This window comes from Hetaerina americana, unplaced genomic scaffold (assembly GCF_022747635.1).
Source record: "Hetaerina americana unplaced genomic scaffold, ioHetAmer1.1.p SCAF_41, whole genome shotgun sequence".
Lineage (NCBI taxonomy): Eukaryota > Metazoa > Arthropoda > Insecta > Odonata > Calopterygidae > Hetaerina > Hetaerina americana.
The window spans coordinates 1,874,895-1,899,501 of NW_027286997.1; the positions used below are offsets into that span (position 1 = coordinate 1,874,895).

General features: G+C 40.2%; 1 protein-coding gene across 1 annotated transcript in view; it reads right to left on the reverse strand.

Moving 5' to 3' along the window:
- LOC139692780 (transient receptor potential cation channel subfamily A member 1-like) overlaps positions 1–24,607 on the reverse strand; it is a 79,318-nt gene that overhangs the window by 32,019 nt on the left and 22,692 nt on the right. Inside the window, exons 8-12 of the mRNA XM_071591059.1 lie at positions 23,376–23,554; positions 19,051–19,163; positions 16,333–16,499; positions 9,684–9,853; positions 8,268–8,412 (exon numbers count right to left, since the gene is read on the reverse strand). Of these exons, the coding sequence (XP_071447160.1) occupies positions 8,268–8,412; positions 9,684–9,853; positions 16,333–16,499; positions 19,051–19,163; positions 23,376–23,554 (774 nt within the window). The remainder of the gene's footprint in view (positions 1–8,267; positions 8,413–9,683; positions 9,854–16,332; positions 16,500–19,050; positions 19,164–23,375; positions 23,555–24,607) is intronic.

Here is a 24,607-nt window from a genome sequence, read left to right on the forward strand (position 1 = left end):
GTGGCTGAAGGGGGTATTGACCGGCAGCAGGATGTTGAAGACTGTATTTGAGGGTAGAATGTTGGGCAAACGAGAAAGGGAAGGAACAGGATCCTACATACGCCAATCTTTTTATGGGTAAACTAGAACACGACTTTCTGCAACAACAAACCCTAAAACCACTCTTCTGGGCCCACTATATCGATGATATTTTCCTCCTTTGGTCCCACAGACGCAAAACTTTATCCTCTTTTATTTCTTCTCTCAACTCCTCCTCCTCAGTATCATTCACTTCTTCTGTATCCGACTCGAATATTACTTTCCTATATCGTCATTCACCTCCAAAACAATACGTTTCACACCTCAGTCCACATTAAACCAACTCATAAGCAATAGTATCTTCATTTCAACAGCTGCCATCCACCTCATACAAAGAGCTCCATCCCATTCTCACCCTCTGCAACAACACCCCCTCCCAACAGAAATACTTGGACCAGCTGCATGAATCTCTCAGAAAATGTGGGTACCCTGAAAAACTACTAAATAGTACAATCCTCAAACCGTCAACTCAATACACTCCCCTCCCCAAACCAAACCACCCAAAATGCCGTGATCTTATCACCACTTTCTTCCCCGGAACACACAAAATTAAACATCTAATCCGTGACCTCTTCCCAATTATTAATAACACTCAGTCCACATCACTTTTATTCCCACATTGTCCCTCTGTTTTGTTTGCGAGACATCTTCAAGTCCACAAATCCAACTTCAAGCACCCCCGTCTCTCCCCCGCCCCTATCCGCACAATGCAACCGCCCACGCTGCAAATGCTGTCATCTTTTAACACCCTCCCCCTCACTCAATACCAACTCCCAACCGCTCGCCACCTGTACCTAAAAAAATATTATAAATCGCCTCTCCTGTAACTTCTGCCCTGCCTTCTACGTGGGCGAATGCACGACCGCACTTTCCCTCCGCATGAATAACCACCGATATTCCACCATCTCCCAAAGTCGAGCCTCTACATACCAAGATGGCAGAAATGTTAAGAGAAGAGGCAAACGTTACCTGCAAGACTCATGAGGCTGACCTGGAAATCAAGGACCTTGAGGAAACGACTACGGCCGAGGAAGTTTATGCGGCGCTGATAAAAGCGAGCAGTGGAAGCCCAAGCGTAACAGTTGAATCCATCAAGTCATTGCGTATATCGTACGGAAGCACACAAATTGCATCCGTAAGGCTCCCTGCGGAGATAGCAAGAAAGATCATAGGAGAACGAGGGAAGATCCGAATAGGTCTGGTGAACTAGGGCTTATTCACTTCTCCATCCGAGAAGTGAATAAGCCCCGCAAGTGCTGCAAATGCTGGCACATGGGGCACATCGCAAGCCAATGCAAGGGTGACATCGACCGTTCCAAGCTCTGTATCAAGTGTGGAGACGAGGGTCACAAAGTTGCACAGTGTCCAAACAGGGCAAGGTGTGTCCTGTGCATTGAAAGGGGGAAACAATACGACTGTGACCACGTAGCCGGCAGTTTCAAGTGTTCGGTCGTCAAGGAGGAGACGCAAAGGCGAATGAATAAACGAAGATGAGAGTGATGCAGCAAAATTTGAACCATTGCAAGGCAGCCCAGGACCTTTTGGTCCAGACGGTGACGGAAGTAAAACCTGATCTGTTGCTAATTTCTGAACCGTACAGGAAGCACGAAAGATTGCAGTGGATTTCTGATTCAACTGGAAAAGCGACTATCTGGTCGTGCAATGGCCTGCCATTCCAGAGTACTGACGAGAACACACAAAGAGGATTCGTAAGGGCTAAACTTGAAGACATTCACTTCTGCAGCTGCTATGCACCACCCAGTTACGACATGAGTGATTTCGCTGACTTCCTGGATAGGCTAACCGCAGACGCCAGGGGACACTCTCCCGTGGCCATTGCGGGAGACTTCAACTCGTGGGCAGTTGACTGGGGAAGCAAGGTGACGAACCCCAAAGGCCAGGCGCTACTAGAAGCATTCGCCAGGGGGATCGAGATGGTGCGGGGGCTAACGTACTGGCTTCCCACCCAGAGGGCCCGGGTACAAATCCCGGCGGTGTTGAATATTTTTCAGAGGTATCTCTATCCCTACTTGAGGTGCTTTGTGGAGGGTACTTTGAGTGAGTACGCCGTCCGTCGGATGGGACGTTAAGCTGTTGACCCTTGAGGTGCCTTTCGTAAAGAGTAGGCTAATGCCGACGCCGGGTTTCCCTCCACCCTTCATCCTTTCCTGTCCATCCCCTATGGCGCAAATGACCTCAGCTGTCGGTCGCCTCCCCTAAATACTACTCCTACTGCATTCGCCAGCCTAGATGTAGTGTTGCTTAACACGGGGAGCAAATGGACCTTTGAGAAAGGAGGCAAAGGCTCAATTGTGGACCTCACCTTCGTCAGTCAATGCCTAGTTTCGGACAACAACAATGACTGGGAGGTAACAGACATCTTGCACCTCAGTGATCACCATCTGATCTGTTGGGAGGTGTTCACTGCCAAGTCAGGGAGAGCGCCACCTCCTGCAAAGACCAACTTGGTTGGATGGAAGGTCAGCGCTTTCGACCGCGAACTTTTTACAGCAGCGTTCGAGGGAGGGCCAGTCATCGCAAGAAATGCCAATGAAGAGGTTAATGAGGGAATGAGTCGGATAACCAAGGCATGCGACCTAACAATGCCCCGTAAAGGAAAAGGTAATCGACAATTACCTGAATACTGGTGGAATGACACAATAGCTACGTTGCGTCGAGAATGCATTCGAACTAGAAGACAGGCTAAAAGGAATAGGCGTAGGCCCAATTACATCGAGCTGCACAAGATCAACAAAGACGCCCGGAGTAAGCTGGCTAAGGCGATCAAGACCAGCAAGAAGAAATGTTGGGAGGAGCCTCTAGAAGAGGTCGATAGTGATCCATGGGGCAGACCATACAAGGTAATAATGAAAAGGCTAACGACCCAGTCAATGCCCTCACCCACGTGCCCGAAAAAGCTACAAAAGATCGTGACGGGGCTGTTTCCACAGCGACCTAATTTTGACGACCTGACTGAGCAAAGTGACGAGAATGATATACCGGCAGTAACACTACAGGAATTAAAGGGAGCGAGCTCCAAGGTTGGGATCTCGAAAGCCCCAGGGCTGGATGGCATCCCCAACATTGCACTGAAAGCAGCCATCGAAGAAGTTCCAGAGATGTTCCTCTCTATGTACAACGGGTGCATGAGGGAAGGAACTTTTCCCACTCAGTGGAAACGGCAGAGACTAGTTCCCCTCCTAAAGGAAAGAAGCCACCAGACGAACCATCATCCTATCGTCCACTCTGCATGCTAGATACGGCAGGGAAAATTTTCGAGCGAATAATCTATGGGAGAATCGAAGAAGTATCGGAGAGACATCTATCCGACAATCAGTTTGGATTGAGAAAGAACCGTAACACTCTCGACGCCATCAGTCTCGTCGTTAATAAGGCAAGAGAGGCAATAGGTGGTGAAAGGTGGAAGAACGGCGAGAAACAGAACTGCCTGATAGTGACATTAGACATCAAAAATGCATTCAACTCGGCCAGATGGGATCGTATTATGGAGGCGCTCTCCGAAATGGGTGTCCCCGGACATATATTGAAGATAGTATGGCGCTACTTCAAAGACCGAATCCTGAGTTATGACACCAATGAAGGTCCTAAGAAGTATCATGTAACCGGAGGAGTTCCACAAGGCTCGGTGCTTGGACCGCTACTCTGGAACATCATGTATGATGGGCTGCTGAAAATTAAAGGCACCAGAGCAGTGACAAAAGTGGCGTTTGCTGACGATATCGCAATGGTCATCGTGGCAAAGCATCTCGATGAGGTCACCCATCTCTTCAGTCATTCCTTTGAGATGTGTAGAGAATGGATGGAGCAAATGGGATTAGAGCTGGCCGAACACAAAACGGAAGCGGTACTAGTCACCAGCAGGAAGACCCTGGAGACTATAACTCTGAGAGTGGGAGAACATCGAATTGCCACCCAGTCATCTTTATGATACCTCGGCGTGCAGATTGACTCGCGTTGAATTTCAAAGCCCAGGTAGAGAGCGCAAGCACAAAGGCAGCTGCAGTTGGCAAGGCCCCATCACGGCTCATGCCCAACGTTGGAGGTCCAAAGCAGAAGAGGAGAGCACTCCTGACGTCAGTCACCACGTATGGCATTGCCATTTGGGCCAACGCAACCCAGAGCACGCGTAGGAAAGTGACGTCCGTGTATCGGCTAAGCGCCCTACGAGTAGCAAGTGGATTCCGCACGGTGTCCAAGGAAGCAATAGAAGTCATCTCAGGACTTCTGCCAATCGAGATAATGGCGGAAGAACGGAAGGAGATCTTTAAACGAAGGAAAGCTTTACGAGACTTGAAAGACAAGGAAAAAGAAGAGCAGCTGAAAACTGAAGAACGTAAAAGGAGTTTAGAACGGTGGCAGAAAAGTTGGGATGACTCGACTAAGGGCAGATGGACGCACCGGTTGATTCCTCAATTTGACGAGTGGCTGAATCGCAGTCACGGTGAGGTCAACTATTACCTGACACAGATGCTATCAGGCCATGGGTGCTACCGAGCCTACCTATACAAATTCAAGCACGACGAGTCCCCGGAGTGCCCATCCTGTGTAGGAGTCGACGAAGATGCGGAGCATGTGTTTTTCAAGTGCCCTAGATACAATGAAGCTAGGAAAGAGCTAGAAATGACGATTAAACATAGTATAACTCCAGAGGGTTTGACGGAGGTGATGATGTCATCAAAGGAGGCATTGAGAGCAGTCGATATTGTTATGTCCCGGCTTATTTTTCCCGAGGAGGTCTATTTGTTTGCTACGCAATTCACATGTTGGGATTTTTCCACTGCCTGCCATCCGCCGATGGTGGTGAGCACCCAGCATCCGGCGTGAATCCGCTTCGACGGATGTGGCTGTAGCAACTGGGGAATCGCGTCGTCTCGAGGGAGAATGGGCAAGCACGCGACCACAGCTCATGGTCATAGCACTGTGGAATGTTCTAGAATATTGTGGGGCGCGGCCGAATGCCGCGATCTAATAAAACCTCCGCATCTCCTGGTTCGATGTCTTTTTCGTTGGGAGTCCGCGTACACGTCGGAGGGAAGCCGAGAACCGTGGAAGCGGGAAACTCTTCGATAGACCCGGGGTCCGCCGATGGACGAGTCACTCTTGCCGGAGTTGCTTTAGTACAAATACAATCTGTAGCGGAGGACCCCGTTCTTTTCATTTCGCCGCACTGTCTCGCCTGTTGGACCACCTTCGTCGTCCGGAGATTCCTCAGCGTTAGTCAAGATCCTTTTCTGAGACGTCCCTTGTCACGCTGTCCTCGAGGGGACACGACAATATCTTTGCATCGAAAGTTCTAAAGGACCTACGAATCAAAGAGCAGGAGAGAAAGCAGAATGAAGATCGAAGAAAGAAAAATGAAGATGGAAGAAAGAAGAATGAAGATAGAATAATAGAGAGAAGATTAGAAGAAAGAAGAGTATTAGAAGCAAAACCAGAAGGAAGATAAGCACCCCGAATCCCTAATCTTGCCGCCAACATCATGGCAGGGAGGGGGGGGTAGGGATGCCGCTAAATAGATGAAAGAGCTAGCAATAGCTACCGCCCCCCCCGCAAAGTAATGCCTGACGGCAGTTCCGCGGGGGATTAGGCTTGGATGTAAAGAGGGTAGTTTTTAACTTGCTATGGGTCGCCGAGGCATACTCCGGCCGCGTTCTGATACATCCAGGAACCCGTGGTTATTCACCGTTGGGTGACTTCGAGACCAGACTGAGCCCAATGTCGTACTTATCCTTGTGCGTGGTGTATGTGCGTGCGTAAAGAGCATTTTCTCTTCCTTCTTTAAAAAAAAACACGCGCGCACACACAGGCAGGCGGGAAAAATGGATGAAGGGCGTATTGATAGGCAGTGGGATATTGAACTGTAATAGAGGGGAAAATGTCAGGCAAAAGAGGAAAGTGCAGGAACAGTATTGGGATGTTTGATGGGGTTACAGGGAGGAAGGAAGTACACAGAGATGGAGAGGGACTTGTTGTAGAGTAGGAAGCTGTATTGTGTTTGTTGGGAGATGTTTATTTGGTAGTTGTGCCCATCCGAAACCTACCTTAACCAGTTGATTACTTAATAATAATTTATGGAAAATTGTTGAAGGGCTTTTCCATTGATGGATGCACTCATGCATTAGAGTATGGCTTCCCTTACCAATGAGTTTTGACAAGATCAAACAGTTAATACTCTGGATTCAATGACATTGTTCTAGTGGAGCTTATGACCAACCAAAACCCCTTTATATTATTTTATTTTATACATTTAGTATTTATCACCAATGTGAGATAACTTGCCAATTTCTCAAAAAAATTGCAACCTCCAGTAGTTGCTGATGGTAAACACCTGAAGTGCAACTATTGCATCACATTATTAATGTTCCTATGGCTTGGCCATTAGGCATTTAATTTTAATTTTAATACATTTTACACTCGTATTTCATGTATTTCAAGAATAAAGACAACTATAACACAATATTAACTGAAAACCCCAAACCTTAATGAGAAAGTTGTTTGGCAAGCAGACTTTTTGGCCATAAGAATTAGAAAATTCACCAAACATAGACACATCTACAATATGCAAACACAGTAAATTTTTGAAAATAATGATTAAAAAACGAGGTCTGTCCAATAAATACCCAAACTGAGGCCATAAAAACTTTGTTTTACAAAATTTAGTCTGCATCGATTTTTTCCCCTTCAAAGTACCCACCATTTGTCAATATGCACTTATTCCATCTTCTTTTTCACTGTTTACAGCACCTTTGGAAGTCCTCGGGAGTTAGGCTTTTTAGTTATCTCATCATTTCTTGCTTTATTGTGTCTACATCTTCTCAGTGATGTCCCCTCATCACATGTTTGCATTTTAAGAATAGGAAAAAATCGTGGGGGGGCGAGACTGGCGAATAATGTAGATGATCAAGGATCAAGATGATTGAGTTTTTTACCAGAAACTGGCAAACAATCAATGCTGAATGTGCAGGTGCATTGTCATGGTGAAGGATCCATCCATCATGCTCAGTTAAATAGTGTGCACCGTTAATTTTCCTAAATTCAGTTCATCAGCAATCATTTGGACAGTCTATTGATGATTGGTAAGGACAAGGGACCACACATGATCAATGTTGTCGTAAACACAGGTGGTTGAAGGTCGTCCCGGCGTTGCATCATCCGTGGCATCTTGTCGGCCATCTTTAAAATGCTTCATTCACTTGAAAATGGATGTTTTCTTCAGGACATTATGGTCATAAGCAGCTGCCAACATTTCAGTAATTTCTTGATAACATTTACCACACTTCACCAAAAACTTGACATTGATTCGTTGCTCTGTGGTTTCGTCAATTTCCACTTTCGACAAACAGTAAAAACAAGGACAACAGAAACTAACATAATTGGCACCATGCACACAGCTCGATGATCTGCCAAGCACAGATGGCTCATTGGGTCTCAGGCAACTGGCGCTGCTAGTGGGCGCTAGTATGGTCCACGTCATAGCCGGCAGATTGCACCAGTTCGAATATTTATTGTACAGACTACGTACTGCAACCAATAAATAACCCAATGGGAGTTTATGATGGATAGGAGACCATCTTAAGCTACATCTTAAACTTAAGTTATCCTGTCAAGAGGTCATTGTCATTGATAGAAATATTCAGAAATAATCCAGGAGATATAATAAAAAATCAATTACAAGAAAGATAAAGCAATGAAATTCATTATTAGTGGGCTGAATTAAATATTTAAGTATGAGGATATATATTAGATTAGAATTAATAACTCGCACACCAGAGTAATATTTAAGATAATGGACTTAGTTTTAAGAATTTGGAGAATATTTAAAGACTAACTGAGCACTCTGAAATGAGCATTCACATAGAGGACAGAGTTGAAATATGGAACCAATGGGAAGGGGTTTGGAGAAGAATTAATTAAGTTTGGTACTTTGCATGTGCATGGTTTTGAAACTTAAGGCTTGAGGAATGAGATTGAGCAGAGACTGGAGGCTTTCAAAGGATGGGCATGGAGAAAATAAATAGGGTGAAGGGAATGTAAATTTAAAACAATTGACAAGTAGAAATGAAATAGAATTGTTGGAGAAGTTTGAACAAGGCAGACAATGTGCTCAGGTGATGTGTTCAAGAATTTTTAGTAAACATTCTCCAGCAACAAGGAAATTATTTACTCACATAAAATTCTTTTGATTCCTTCTTGCAATTAGCTTTGACAATGGCTTTGTCTAAGACTGCTCCATATACATGTGGCATATAAGCAATTAGAGCCAGTATAACTGAAGGATATTTTTCTGAAGACTGTGCCAATATCTCTTCACACCTTTAAAAAATGGAAAAAAGACAGAAGGTTTCATTGCATCAGATAATAGAAATTTAAAGCATCATATATTCATTGACAACAAAACCCAATGCTATGATGTGACACTAGAACCAATATGACCAGGATTCAAACCACTGTCAACACTTCCCTCACTCATGAGTCTTATGTCCCAAGTTTCAACAATAGGGTACGTGCACTTGGCTACTCTGCGAACCCACTTCATTCCATTGATGAAGTTTTTATTATAATCTTCATCACATTTAAAAATCTATGTTGTGCTAGTTTATGTATTGCCCTATTTATCTCAACAACAGTTAACATTGTTGAACCATTTATCAAATTAAATAAAATATACCATTATTATTATTATATTATACTCATGGATTGAAATATGCCATTTCATGACTTCACCTTGTTTTGTTAAAGGAAACTTTTGGGGATTTATCTCTCATTCATGATGCTTTCCTTAATAAATATTTTATATTCTCCGCTATGCTGGTAACTATTTAAAAGAACTGCTGCAAATACTGGATTGTCACATGTTGACAATGTTTTGTTGGCGTTAGTTCAAAGCGGAATCCTCTAAGGAATATTCGTTTCTTGTTCCGAAAATTCCCTTAAGGCTTGGAAAACGCAAAAGTGTTTTCCTTTTGTCCTATCTATCTACCCATCCCAACCAATTCTCAAAATTTTATCTCTGAGTTAGCCATATGCCTGGTTACATTGAGCCAATCATATACCTACCATACAACTGATACAAGCATTATTATTACATACTATTACACAAGATAATACAGCTTGCCTGGATTTAAAGCCATTTCTTTTTGCAATAATAATTGGTTATTTAACTATTTAATTTTAATTGAGTTTTCTTGCTCTTGTACCTTAGCCCTATTTCAGAAAAGGCTTGTATTTCAGGTAGAAGGGGAAGAGGAAATGTGTCGTGGAAGGCATGTGCTGAAGAGTGTAGGGCAAGATAGAACTCCAGTCAACTGTAAAAATGAACATCAATACTATAAACACACAAGCATATATGCAACACATGCTACTACTTGTCATGTTGAATTTTTCCTCTAGTTACTGTTTTACTTTGCTTCACGACTTAAATACTGAATTACAAATACTAAAGAAAAGTAGTAATCACCTTCAAAAATCCTGGGCTGTTGGAGGGTGATTATAGAAAAACTTAAATAGCTTCACAAACTTTAATAACATTAAGCATTCTATTGAATCAGAAATAAAACAAAACATTTCCCTTTTCCTCAACTCACCTGGTTTCATGAGTGACCATAGCCAAAGCAGCCTCAGGAAACTTGTAATATATTGCATAATCAATTGCACTCAACCCTTGTCTATTTTTTATGAGTGTACAATGCATGCAGAGCAACAAAGTTATTGAGTTTGCCCTGTTTTCCATTGTAGCCAAGTGTAATGCTGAATTCTGAAACAAAAGTAATCAGTGCAATATATTTTAGTAACAGTCATCAGGTTAGTTAATTTCATAAAAAATCGCCAAAATTTCTTTTCCGTAAATTGAACGGTTAAACCTTAAACTGCAATCTTTCATTTCACATGAATTATATACTTTTCTGGCTATACTTTCAAAATTCAGAATGTTACACAAAATAAACCGCCTACCTTAAATTCTGACATCATTCCGCAGGGTGCACAAAATGTTACCACTACAATGTTGAATTCAAATAATTTTACTGTTTTTGACAAAAATCACCATAAACAACACTCTAACTAACATAAATGAAGCTAAAGTAAGAAAAGATATAGAAATAAATACAGTGGGATCTAGCTTAACAAGCACCTAGCCCATTGAGTAATTTGCATAATGAACAAAATTATTGGTCCCCAGAATGATTCACTTAACAAGCAACTTTTCATGTAACAAGTGATGAGAAGAGGAGAATTCCTGGAATGGTTGCGCATCTGCAGCTTCAGTTTGTGTTTCACACTTGCTCTGTTAGCATCTCAGTGTCACGAGTGATCACATATTTTTCCAAACTTGTGTTCAAACATATTCTTTGTGATTTTTTGAGCAAATTTGAATAATATTTTGTGAATAGTTTCAAAATCTGTAAGAGAATAACAGAACAGAATAAAATAACCTTAGCAATGAAAAGTAAAATAATTGAATCTCTGGGACTAAGTGTGATTGAGGCTGATCTAGCATGCACCTCAAAAATAGGTAGACAATAAATTTGCATTTTCTTCAAGTACAAAGATAAGACAAAGGAGATAGATGCTCCAAAGAGAGTGACAAAAATATCTACGCTTCAGGCATTTATTCTCAACTGTGTTGAAAGGTTACTTCTCATATGGATAAACAAAAAGCAATTGTAACGCAACATTATTAGCAAGAATATCATTTGTGAGAAGGCAAAAGTGATTTTTGCCCACCTTGTTATGAAGATGTCAGGATTGTCAATGGCTGTTGAAGTATTTAAGGGCTTGAGAAGTTTATGAGAAGAACCAGTATCCATGGCATTGAAGCATAGTGAAGCAGAAACCTCTGAGTCCAAGGCAGCAGAGAACTTCATCGGTTACTTCAAGAAACTTGTTTATTCCTAGGATTACCTGCTGCAGCAGTTTTTCAATTGCGACGAGACGGGTCTCTTAGGGAAGAAGACACTGAAGCAAACCTATATTTGTACGCACAAAAGTAGAAGGGCTTGCATAGGCAAGGAAGCAAGGTAATGTATAGCCCGACCACAAGGCAATGAAGCCATCTTATGCTGCTATTTTGCACAAACACAGGTGGCAATTTGAAAATCAAATCCCCACTTGTTTACCATTCAGAAACTCGACAACCCTTCATGAAGTGTTAGGTCCCAAACAGCAGGCTAATTGTGATGTGGAGGTCATGGGAACCTGTTGAATCGTACCAAGTGTATGAGGCATTGCCCTAACAAGGCAGTGGTGATGCACACTTGAAATTTATTTAATGATGACACAAGAAGAAAAAGAAAGAGACACTAAAACCCATATTGAGCACAAAGATACTGGAAGAAAAGAGTGCAAGAGAAAAGTTCACCACAGCCATCAAAAGAGAAATAGTGGGGAATATTGAAAATACCAGCGCTGAGGGTCAATGTAAAGAAATGAAGAATATAATTACCAAAGCTGCAGATGAGCTACTAGTGAGAAGGCGGAAGTATTTAAGAAGCCATGGATAACATCTCGAATAAGGGGTCGCTTACATGAAAGAAGAAAATACAAGAATCGGAGAGATGAAAGTTAAGAAGACCTGTATAAACAGCTACGGAACCAGTTCATAAAAGAGCGCAAGAAGACAAAGGAAGAATGGATAGAGAGCTACCATGAGGAAATCAATGACAACATGACTAAGAGAAATATCGAGATGGCTGATAAACTAGTGAAGGGAAATTCAGGAAAAGAAACACAAAATCGCAAATATCCGACATGCTAATCGAAAAATACTAATAAATGACAACATTGGGAATAGATGGAAGGAATATATTGAAGTACTCTATCAAGATCGCAAACCAGTAGAAGATGGCTCAAGTAAAGATGAAAGCATAGGTAGAGACGATCTGGGCTTGCAGATATTAAGAAGCGATTTCAATAGAGCCATGGCAGACCTGAGAGATAACAAGGCGCCAGGAGATGTCAAAATAAACGGAGAAATAATCAAGGCTCTCAGGGTCAAAGCAAAGGATGCCCTCTATGGAATTATCAAGGATAGCTATGACAGTGGAAAGATACCAAAAGACTTAGAGAAAAGTATAATGATTGCAACACCGAAGAAACCAAAAACAGATAAATGTGAAGAACACAGAACATTGAGCCTGGTGACTCAAGCATCAAATATACTCGGTTTTTTAGCCAAAGAATAGAAGGAAGGATTGAAGGAAACCTCTCAGAAAACCAATTCGGATTCAGGAAAAACCGAGGAACAAGAGAGGTCATTCTCAGCTTGAGAGTTCTGGATGACAAAATGAGACATGTAAATATGCCATTATATGTGGCATTCATGGACTTGGAGAAAGCCTTTGACAATGTTGAATGGAACAAGATGTTCAAGATACTAGAAGTGCTTGGATTGGAGTACAATGACAGAAAAATTAACTATAACCCATACAAAAGTCAGGTTACAACTATGCAAACGAAAAACGAAAGAAAAATAGAAGCCAAAATAGACAAAGGAGTAAGACAAAGATGCAACCTCGCGCCAGCAATATTCAACATATGCCTGGAAATGGCAATGAAAGAAACACAAGAATTGGGTATCAAAGGAGTCAAGGTAAATGGAGAAGAAATCAACATGCTCCAGCTTGCAGATGACATCGCATTAGTGGGAGAAACGAGAGGGGACCTGCAAGCAACTATAAGTGCTATGGGCCAAGTACCGGGGGAATACGTATACTATGAAAATCAACTAGAAGAGAACTAAAATCCTTGTATGAGGAAGAGAGAAGCAGAATGCAGATAACAAAATTCGAGGGGTGAAACTAGAGCAAGTGGAATCCTTCATCTACCTGGGCAGCAGCATAACATGGGATGGAAGAAGTTCGAGTGGCATCAAGCAAAGAATAGCACAAGCTAAGAACGAATTCATGAAGAAGAGGCACTTACTATGTTCAAAGAACCTAAGACTGGACACAAGGAAGCGATTCGTCAAGACTTTCGTGTGGAGCATGGCGCTCTTTAGTTCTGAGACTTGGAATATTGGAAAAGTGGACCAGCGAAGAATAGAAGCCTTTGAAACATGGTGCTGGAGGAGAATGATGAAGATTAAATGGACAGACAGAAGTAAGTAACAAGGAAGTATATAGAAGAGCAGAACAGGATAGGACCATATGGAGGAATCTTCGGCAAAGAAGAAATAGATGGATTGAACACACATTGAGGCACAATGGATTGATTTGGAATATAACAGAAGGGAAGATTCCACGAGGAAGACCAAGAGACATAGGACAAATTAAGAAGGACATAAAACAGAGAAGGTATCAGGGATCAAGGGAATTGACATTGAATAGAGTAGAATGGAGAGTTGCAGTAAACCAATCCTAGGATTGACATACTATTAAAAAATGTTGAGTCGCATTTAGTACAGAGGAAATATGTACATATCAAAAATAATAAATTATTTTAATTCTTTTTTGTCTCCACAAATTGAGTTTGCATTCACATTGTTTCATTCCGAGATAGAAGATAAGGTAAACATGATCCATGACCCCAAACAATGCATTTATAATTTTCTTTGAATAAATCTTACACATTACTTATATATTAGCATGGAATGCCTAATAATATTTTACATTTATTTAAATGCAATAATTTGTTTCATTAAACGAGTGTTTTGCTTTACAAGAAAGATTGTGGAAGGGATTATGCTTGTTCCACTGTATACATCAAGGTTTCTGCCTAAATTGGAAATTTATTTTTTTAATCTGCACAGGAAAAAATGAAATTTTATACACATAGTCAAGTATGAGATTCACACCTCATTTTGAGGCAAAAAATGAAGCACAATCATTGCCAAAATTTTTCAAATATGGTTCACCATACCTAGTAATAAGTGAAATATGTGCTTTACTGAAAACCAGTGTATCTCAAAATAGTTATCTTTTTAATAGAAAATATTAACAAAATAAGCATGGCCTGGCTATGTGCATCCCCCGCACCCCTATCCTAGCCGATATTTTCATGGATATTTATGAAAAGGACATTTGTATCAAAACATCCCCCAACAAAAAAACATACTCCATTGGTATCACTACGTTGATGATGTGTTTTGAGATGATCTATCGGAAATAGTGCGACTCTTTTGTCATTTGTGAATGCTCTCAAAATAAATTCTACCACAATACAGCAGAACTTGGCTCAAAGGGCCTTTGGCTGTAACACATCCCATTGTCAGAAGCAAACAAAAGAAAAGAGATGCTCATGATAAAAGAGATATCAGCCAACAACAGGTACTCCAAAATATTAACATACACTCTATACAAGAGAAGAATGACCCAAATTGCAGTGAATGGGATATGCTCTGCCGCCAGCGTACACCATGATGGGCAGAAATGGAACAGAGTTTCCTTTCCTGGGAACTTATTCCTGAAGTTACAACACCTACTCCCTTAGGAGGAGGTGAGGATGGCTTCATGCATGGAAACGGCTTTAAAATATCTAGTTGGATCCACAAAGGAGAATGAGAGGATAGAACAACAAAGCAGCGTATGATGGCTGATATGTTCCAACTGCGATGCCATGTACATCGGGAAAAAAAGAAGGAATTGTGCCACAAGAACGGCATAACACTGGGCCTGCTTCATAAATGGTAGGAATTACTCATTATTTGCCAAACATTTCCTTGAGCGCGGCAACAACAGGGATTTCCATCCCAAGGTTCTACACCTGGTTAAGAAGGGACCAAGATAAGATGTCCTTGAAGAGCTGCAGATTTTAAGTCCAAGTACCAACATCTCCTTCAATGATCACTTGTATCCCTCACATTCCTCCCTCCTTCACCTTTCCTATTCCACCACCCAATCCTTCCAATTTCCCACCCATTGGCTACTATTATGCACAAAGTCTGTCCCAGAAGTAGTATGACTTATTTTTTCCCAAATAGATGGATGGATGGAAGAGCAGCGGTTTCTCTGGCTGGAGTTGAGGGACGGGAATCTCAGGAAAGGCTGGAGACTGGTGGCAGTTGGTTCCTAGCCTTTGCAGAGTGCAGATCGATTGTTAGCAAAGCCTCTGTAATGTGACCTCTTTACACTCCACCATGAACCAGTTATTGGAATAGCACTACACCATCATATTTTGCGTGAAAGTGGGCAAAACTGGGAAAGAGACTTAGGACATGCTCAAGGCAGCTTATGATGATTATGCCATGGGTAGATCAGTTGTTTTCAAGAGGCAGAAGTTTTGTTCAAGAGGGTAGAGAAGATGTTGAAGACACCAAACATTCAGGATGTCCTTCGGCCTCAAAAAGTAACAAAAATCTTGCAAGAGAAAACTTTCTTCTTGAAAACTTTGTTGGATAGAAATTGCAGATTAAGGGTTCACATGGTTTCTGATGAACTTGGCATCCCTAAGAGCGATGGGCATTGAGTTGAGACTGAAAACATGGGCATGGGAAAGGTGTATGCCAAGTTGGTGCCGGACAGAGTGGTACAAAAGGAAACTCATATGCGCATCTGCCAAGAGCTTCTCCACCATGTGAGTGAGGATCCTAATTTTTTGAAAATGTCCCACCAGACTTCCACCTCTACCACACCTCATATCCATGCTGAAAGTACGTCACCACAGCTCTGGTGGAAGCATTACAGCAGGTTGTGATGAGGGAGCTTAGCAGCATTCTAGGCTGTATGAGGCGTGGAAACCCACTGGCAGCGGTGTGTGGATGCACAAGGGTGCTACTTCAAAGACTTTAGAGTGAATTTATCAATTCTGGTAATAAATATTTATAAATCGACTCAGCCCTACTACTTTTGAGGCAGACTTTGTATATATGGGCAGAAAGAGAACATTCCTTGAAACAATATTTCCTAGACAGCATCTTGTCATTTTCTTTGCTGGTAGTCGTCATTCCATTCTTGTGCACTTTAAAAAAGATTGAAGGCACTAAAGTTTTTTTACGCTTTACTTTTCTGTCAGGTGACTGCAGCTGTAGTGATATAAAATAAGTGACTGTTTTAGCGAATGGAACTGGACCATTGTTGTGTGATACTTTTTTCAGCTCCCCGAAGAAATATATTACAAACAGTTCCCTGAAGCCACTCGTCTGAAGTAAATGAGATAAGAGAACATGATTTCAATCTAACTCATGGCATTAATGAAAGGATCACGTTGGTAATGAGATGCATAGAAGTATGCAATTTACTTCAGTTTAAGTTAACTCGATTTTTAATAATGTACATTACAAAGAAATTGTGGTTTACAAACCCCATCCTTATCCATTTGGTCCATTAGATGAGTGTGGACAGAGTGGAGCAGCTCTACAGTCTTTGTATAGCCACTCATCGCTGCCAAGTGCAGTGGGTTACGTCCATTGTGATCTCTGTGAAGGAGGGCACCCCTGTTGAGGAGCAGTTGCACAACTCTAATGTGACCTTGAAAAGTAATAATCATTTCATTAATTTAAATAATTGCTTGTGAAGGCAAAAATGGGCTTACCACATGAAAAGCTTAGCAATGCTCAAAAGACTCTTTAACGCCATTCGTGAAACATGGTAAATTTAGCACTTGAAAAATCTTGCAATTTGAATCAGCTAAACCTGGATTCAAATCCTAATTTCTCAATTTCTGGCCAAGTCCTGTAGCTAGTTAAGCTATGTGGGGACTCCAAACTGTGATTTCCAAACAGCTTTAAAGGAGCAGGATGACTTTACCTCACATACAATGTTCCATGTGATTGTAGACGCAGACACAATGCCAGAGTCCATGGGGCAAGCTTCAGCCTAATGAGTCTTTCCCGTTACAGCTAATTATGCAGCGCCCAGCAGTTTGGGATATTTCCATTACCTCAGTGCACATGATTTTAGTAAATATAAATGTCTCTACTCACCTTTATTCACTAAATGATATTTCATACACCTTCAGTGATAAAACATTTGAAAGAAAGACATAAATTGGTCATATATTTTTCTAATTGCCTAAAATTATCCTCATGCAGAAAGGCCTAGAATAAAATGACAAAAAGTCATGTTGAGATAAAAATATAAGATAAGTAATGTTAATTTCATTGAAATACAATGTAGTGGAACACTAATCAATCATACTATATCGTAATTAAGCTATGAAAACAAATTACATCGGTACTTTCCCTTGTGAAATTATTTATGCATCACCCACTTTATCAGTTTCTTCATGGGAGATATGTGAATTATGATGGTACTTTGCTTTAATCTTAAGGTCACAATTACAAGCATACAAAGTATGACCGACTATTGTTGGCTATCTTTCGGTCTACCATCATTCATTTCTGCTAATCAGAGTGATTTTGAATAAATGGAAGACGGGCTTCAGTCCAGTTCAGGCTTTCATCATGTTTGGACGTGTTCTCACACTGCTTCTCAAACTCAAGGTCAGGCCTTACTAATGTGCTAGCGTTTACAACATGTACTCATGCAAGATTTGTTGGAAATCATGGAATACAGTACTATTGGAGTCTGTAGGCTGCTACAGCAAATATGTACCACAGAAAACTTTAGAAAATTCTCAAAGCAAACAGACATTGAAGGTATCACAACTAGTAAGCAAGTTTAGCATTTCAATGATTGCACAATTGCTCATTGTCTTAGCATGAGCAGTGGCTCTGATAGGGTGCCAAATATAAAACAATTCCAGAAATTCATCTCAGTCAGTAAATTTATCTGAGTAAGATGATCATTTATTCAAAGAAATTAAATCTGGTATCAAAGCAACAGAGGTACATCTTAGTGATTTGACCAATAAATTATATGGGAGATAGGGCAATCTATATTTGATTCTTATATAAGGACTCAGCTATCTAATCTTAAGCAAATAGTTCCAACAAATACCCAACGTAAGGCTGTTGCTAATGTTCTTGGATTCATTGTGTTCAGACGAAATCATGGGGTGCCACAAGCATCAATTCTAGGTCCACTTTTGTAAATTATTATTATAAATGGTCTCCTGTCTCATCTACCTAAGAGTAAATATACATATACTGATCCTGATCCCTACTTCAGGTGCTTTGTGGAGAGCACTTTGAGAGAGTACATCACCTGTTCGATAGGATGTTAAACCGCAGACCCCTCAGCACCTTTAATTAAGAGTAGGCTAATGCCGATGCCGGGTTTGCCTCAGAAGGATTAGAATGGCAGGAAGTTAACACTTCGGGAAAGTTTAAAGAATAGTCATTCTCCCCTCCTTGCCTTGCAAGAAGGGGAGAATGGTTCACAAACACTCAGTCAGACAGTATAGATTTTGAGCCCTGTATTCAATTTCCAATTATTTGAGGATGTCCAATCTGGGACCTTTTCTTCAAGATGAACATTTGATTAAAAGTTACGCATATGAGAGGTCTCAATAATAAGGTGTTTTACCAAAAGGGAAGAGGGGTCTTTGATTTCCCAGCACTTAAGATGTTCCTTGATTCTTGTGCTAACTTTCCTTCTTGTCTGACAGATGTAAATTTCATCACAAGAATCACACTGCTCTTAATAAACTCTTGAAAGAGACAGAGGGTCAATCTTGTCCTTGTTGTTGCACATGTTTACATATGCTGGAATCATGGTTATAAAAGCAGATCCTATACTTGTTCCTGGGAAGCTTAAAATAAAATCTATCCTTCAATATCAAGTCCTCTTTTCAGAACTAATTACAAACAATCAATACAGATCATTTTTTATCAAGCTAACTGCATAAGAAAATACAAGTCAAGAACTGAAAGTATTGAACAATGCATCAAACTCATTTATTTTATTCAACATCTTTATTGAGCCAAGACAAACTAAACAGTCCCTTTTCCGACCTAGGCCCTAAACATACATTGGAGACAATTGCAAATACCCAAGTCCTAGGTGGAGGAAAACCCACATTGAACACCTCTGGGTTGGCAGGCAAGGACATTACCCTGCCACCAAAGCTAGCAAAAATTTAATATAATGACGCAAACTTAAGTCTTTTCAACATTACCTTCTTGTGATGCTATGTGCAATGGTGTGAGACCTTCTCCATCACACTCGTTGATTATAAAGGTCCCTTTGTCAGAATCCAAAAGCTGGCAGGCAATGTTATAGCGCCCATATCTAAAAAAAAATGATTTTACTTAAGAAATGAATGGATTAAAAATGAATCACAATGTATGGGACAATATAAATAAAATTACATCCATTCCCTTCATGCTGCTCCATTTATGGGTAAGCACTGTCAAGAAAGACTGATATGGTGGAAGTCGGAACTGCATGACATATGCATAATAAGAATCCTGATAAAATGAGTAATTTACAAGGTATACCTGTCACCCCATGTAAAGTAAAATTGGATAAAGTGAGGTATACATCTTGCTCTATCTGTGGTAATTTCACAGTATGAGTGATCCAGCATATGTGTCAAATTGGAAATCACAAAATTGCATCAATATTTAATGATTAAGTGCACATATATTCAACTGCCTCACCCTGTTCACTCATTATTCCAGGGGCACATGATTTTCATTGCATTTGCATTGCTTGGGACTTCACTTCAGTCAAACCATAGCACAGTCATAACTTGTGTAAGGATTCAGATTAAAATTATAGATAACTCATCATCTGCCTTCTTCCATTGATCTTGTTGGGGAAGATTATCTGCTGGGTGAGCAAGTGAGGAATGAGTAACCTCTAATTGAGGAGAAAGCATAGTCCACAAGGGAGAGGGAAAAAATTGGCAGTTAAAATAATCTGATGACCTAAAAATAATAGCTTGAATTAGAGGAAATGCATGCATGGATAGGCTGCCTAAGGTTGGAGTCCAATACAAAAAGGAGTATAGAAGTTTTAGTTATTAGGGGAGGCGACTAAAAGCTGAGATTATTTGCACCATTAGGGATGAACAGAAAAGGATGAAGGGTGGAGAGAAACCCAGCATTGGCATAAGCCTACTCTTAATCAAAGGTGCCATGGGTTCACACAGGTTAACGTCCCATCCAATGGACGGCAAACTCACTCAAAGTACTCTCCACAAAGCACCTCAAGTAAGGATTGAAATACTGTTGAAAAAGATCTGTCACCTAGAGGATTCGAGGATATTTGAAGTGAATAGAAATGACAACCATGTTAATCGTAAAAAGGTGATGAAATGGACTGTGCATATAGTCTCCTCCCTTACAAAACACTCCCTGCATAATGTGCAAACCAAAGGGAATGGAATGGGATCATTGCCATAGGAAGAAAATTCTTTGACCCACTTTAAGGTTCAAATTACCTTAAAACATAAAAAAGGTTGGCAAAAATGATTGCGGACTGAGGGGAGTGGATTTATAATCTAAATCACTGCTTTATATATTGCTCGCATTGTTTTTTTTGCTCCACCTTTGTTCATGATGTTTGACACCTGTTAAAAGGCCTCTGAATGTATGCTTTGTGAGTCTGCATGTGAGCACTGGACAAGTCAATCTTCTGAAATAAATCTGTTCTTTAAAAAACTGCACACTTTTAATAATAACCAATATTTTATTGGCCTAGGAAGGCAGAATGAAAACCGAGATGCTGATTTCCTGGGAATTTTGAAGTTGAAAGATTATGTTTCATTTGTTCTTTTTTTCAAGCCTAGTGAAGTGGCATTGGAAAGTTCTAATCCAATGCTATCAGGTATTGAAGAGTCAAAGAAATTTACAATTACAATTTATGGATTTTTTGATGAAAATGTACTTAGTCTGCATGAATTTATGGGAACTGATAGGCGGCATTGGTTAAAGTACAGTTAGCAATGTATCAATGAGATGCAAAAGGGCAATGGAAAAAATTTTCCAGATGGTGTCTGTTCATATGTGAGCAGTACTAAAAGAGGCAACAGGACCATGGCAGAATGTAAGAAAAAGCATACGAGAAAACAGATTGATATGAAGTGCTTTGTTTTCTTAGGACTTAGTTTGGGCTTAAGTAGGATATTTTCAAATACCTACATGGAAATTAAATGAAGAATACAATGTATCTTTCCACTGTCCTTTATTCACGTACAACCAATTTCAACGCTCAAGCGTCATCATCGGGTACATATTAATGAAGTCGCAGTCCATTTACATACCATTCATTAGGGAGAGGAGGGGTGGGTGGGAGAGGGGGGGAGAAGGAGGGATAAAAGTGGGGTTGCAATCAGTGTTGATGGGGAGGGGGGAGAGGGGTGTTAAGCGTCAAGAAAGGTGATTGGTTGGTTAAAAATTGGGTGGGGGGGTTTGTTGGGTTCTTCTGTGAAGGAAAGGGGTACTTCCAGGATTGGGGAGAGGTATTCAAACAATAAATTGTTCACCAAATTACCCATTTTTAAATTCTATTTAAATGCCATATATATAGGCCAAACGGGGAGATCATTAAAAACACAGGCAGAGGAACACAAATGCTGTTTTAGAAACTGTGACCCCAAGCAATCTCTTTTCTATGGGAAGAAAATCATGGGAGTGATTTCAACCCGGAACTCTTACACCAGATGGAAAAAGGAATGAGGATGGACAAGTGGGAAGAGGTTGAAACCAGAAAGAATTTGAAAATGGGTCATTTGGTTAACGATTTATTGTTTGAATACCTCTCCCCAATCCTGTAAGTGCCCCTTTCCCTCACAGATAGCCCCGACAATCCCCCTCCCCCCACTGTGAACCCACCAATCACCTTTCCTGAAGCTTAACACCCCTCTCCCCCTTCCCATCAACACCGATCGCAACCCCACTTTTTTCCCCTCCCTTCCCTGTTGTGTTTGTTTGTTCACTTTACGAGTTACATTATTTTAGAATTTATTTTTAGAATTATGCTCGTTAAGCAAGGTAACACCATAATAAGGATGTAACAATTATTTCAGTGGAATCAGTGGGACAATAATTTCAAATGGATTCATGCAATGAGAATACTGAGCTATTTGAAAGAGAATTCAAATTGCTGCCTAGAATTTCAGTAGATGGAGAGTGAACTTAATTTCAGCGGTTTTGTGGATTCAGATTAGCCAGGGGGTGAAAGGGACAGAGGTCTTACAATGGCTTTATATTCAAGTTGGCTGGGACTTCAATGTTATGGAAAAGTAAAAACAAAAAAAGAAGTACAGAGGCAGAATATATGGTGCTACCTCAAGCAACTATGCCAAAAGGCTGTGCAAACTTTAATAGCCGAGTTGGTTAAAAGAAATGCCTGAAAAATGGGTTGCTCAATAAGTCCATAGAAAAAACAAATTAAATCAGGTAGACTTTCTTTGTGTCATCAAAATCTCTTTTCAGCTTGTTGCTCTTTTCCCAGCATTTCTCCAACTTTTGCAAGCCATCCTAAAAGTAGGATTTCAGAGGTTTCTCAAAATAGACATCTGTGTTGACGATGACATCCTCGTCCAACATTAATCGTTTTCCATTGAACCAATTTTTTCAGGCTTGGAAATAAAAAAAAGTTACCGAGGACAAATCTGGTGAACATGGTGATGTTGCCTCCTAACTTTGATTACATAATTTTTATCATCAAAACTGTCCAGATGTACACCCGTGCACTGTCTTAATGGAAGAAATTTTTTATCTTTGGCAATTGAGGACATTTTTTCTATATTTGTTGGCTAAATTTATGCAATAATGATGCATAGTAAAATTATTGTTTGTCGTTCTACAAGTAAGCATTGTAGATTATTTTGCATGCATTCTGAAAAACTGCAGCCATCATCTTGTTGGCCAATTTCACCGTCTTTGCCCTCTTCAGAGAAGGATCGCCTTTAGAAACCCACTGTTTTGACTGTCCCTTTGTCTCTGGTGTGTAGTAGTGTATCCATGTTTTTTCTACAGTATATATCAATACAGAAACTCATTAGGATTGCGATGGAAAAGCCAACCTATGAATCAGCTACACAACTGCATTTATTCTCGAGTGAGAGCAAAAGTGGCACCCAACTTGCCGAGATTTTTTTATGCCTAATTTTTTGTTCAAATTTAAAACTTAAATGCCTTGTGATATGCCTGTGGTCTCCACCATTTGCAAACTTGGATTTGTCTATCATTCAAAACCTTAATTCCGGTTTGTCAATCATAAAATTGTATGAAATTCATTATTCATAGTTTCCCAATTGATACCCATATATGCACTTGGTTTGCCTTTAGTCGGCCAGTCAGCCAAGGGGTCACCATCACAGCTGAGCACATTCTTAAATTTCTATCACCTCATTACTACATAAATGGTATAAAGGTACCAAGGACAACTTCATCCATTTTAACAACACATACATTATACCTACAAATAGTTAATGGGCATAAAATTACCCATATGATTTTGAAAAAAGATTAGCATGAAAAGGCACCTCACCTGGCAGCAAAATGCAAAGCACTTTCATTGTTGTTGTTCTTAAGATTTACACATGCTCCAAGGTGTATTAAGTTCTTGAGACTCCTTATTTGGCCACCTCGACTTGCATAATGCAGCGGTGTGCATCCTGTATTATCCTTCTCATTCAACAGCAGTCTAAGACACTCTTCAGACTTGCTCTGCCAATGATCAAAGCAATACCAAGAAACCATTAATTAATAAAAATACTATATAAATGAGGAATTGATGTTTGTGAATTAACACAAGAAAGAAAATTAATATTTCAGTCTAAGTGGATAATTTCCCACACTAATTTTAATATAATTATACACTAAATACTATTAAATCAATTCAGAGTCTCATAATACTATCGTGTAATTGCATCAAAGAATAAAATGTGGCCAGCTCATTACTTTCTCCATAAGATTGTTTCTTTCATGGCAAAAGGTAAGGACTATATTGTAATTAATGGTAATTTACTGCATTAGTCTGGTCTATGGATTGTTTTATTTGTGATTCTAAATGGTTAAGTGAAGGAATAATCTTGAATTCATCTCTCGCAGTTTATTCTTAAATGCATACCTTAATTTAGAAATTTATTTGCTTCCTGGATGGAATCTATTCAACATTCATTTCATCATGAATAATAATCCAGAGATGAAGGTGTGGGTTCAAATACAATAACATTGTTATGAGGAAAATAATAAAATCTGCATTTTAACCAATTTTATAAATATTTCTTGCAAAATAAGATAAATAGAGGAGATAATCAGATGATACAATCCTTTATCCAATAAATCATTCAAATCTTTAATAGCAGAGAATGATGCAGGTGCACGGTTATCATACAACGCAATGCAACACATTGTGATGATGTTGTATCAACCTCCAAGTCACCCATCACAGGATTACAGCAATCTATCGAATTAATCACACAAAATGAAAAAGGCGTTTCCATGCTGTATATCTGTTTATTACATTTCCTGCATATTTGATTCTCTGTGCTTCATCGCACATCCATTAGCGCACAGACAATATCAGGCCCATATCGTAGTAGGCCCTTGGCTTCAAGGTACAAACGTCTGCATCCTTAACCTTGCTCCTAAGATAGTCAGGGACCTCATCTTTAGTTGTTTCAGGACTTAGGTATGTGTTTCAGAAATGCTTTGTTTTCAAAACGAATATTTTATTTCCATTAAAGGAAAATAAAAGGATGTCGTTGGATACTTGCA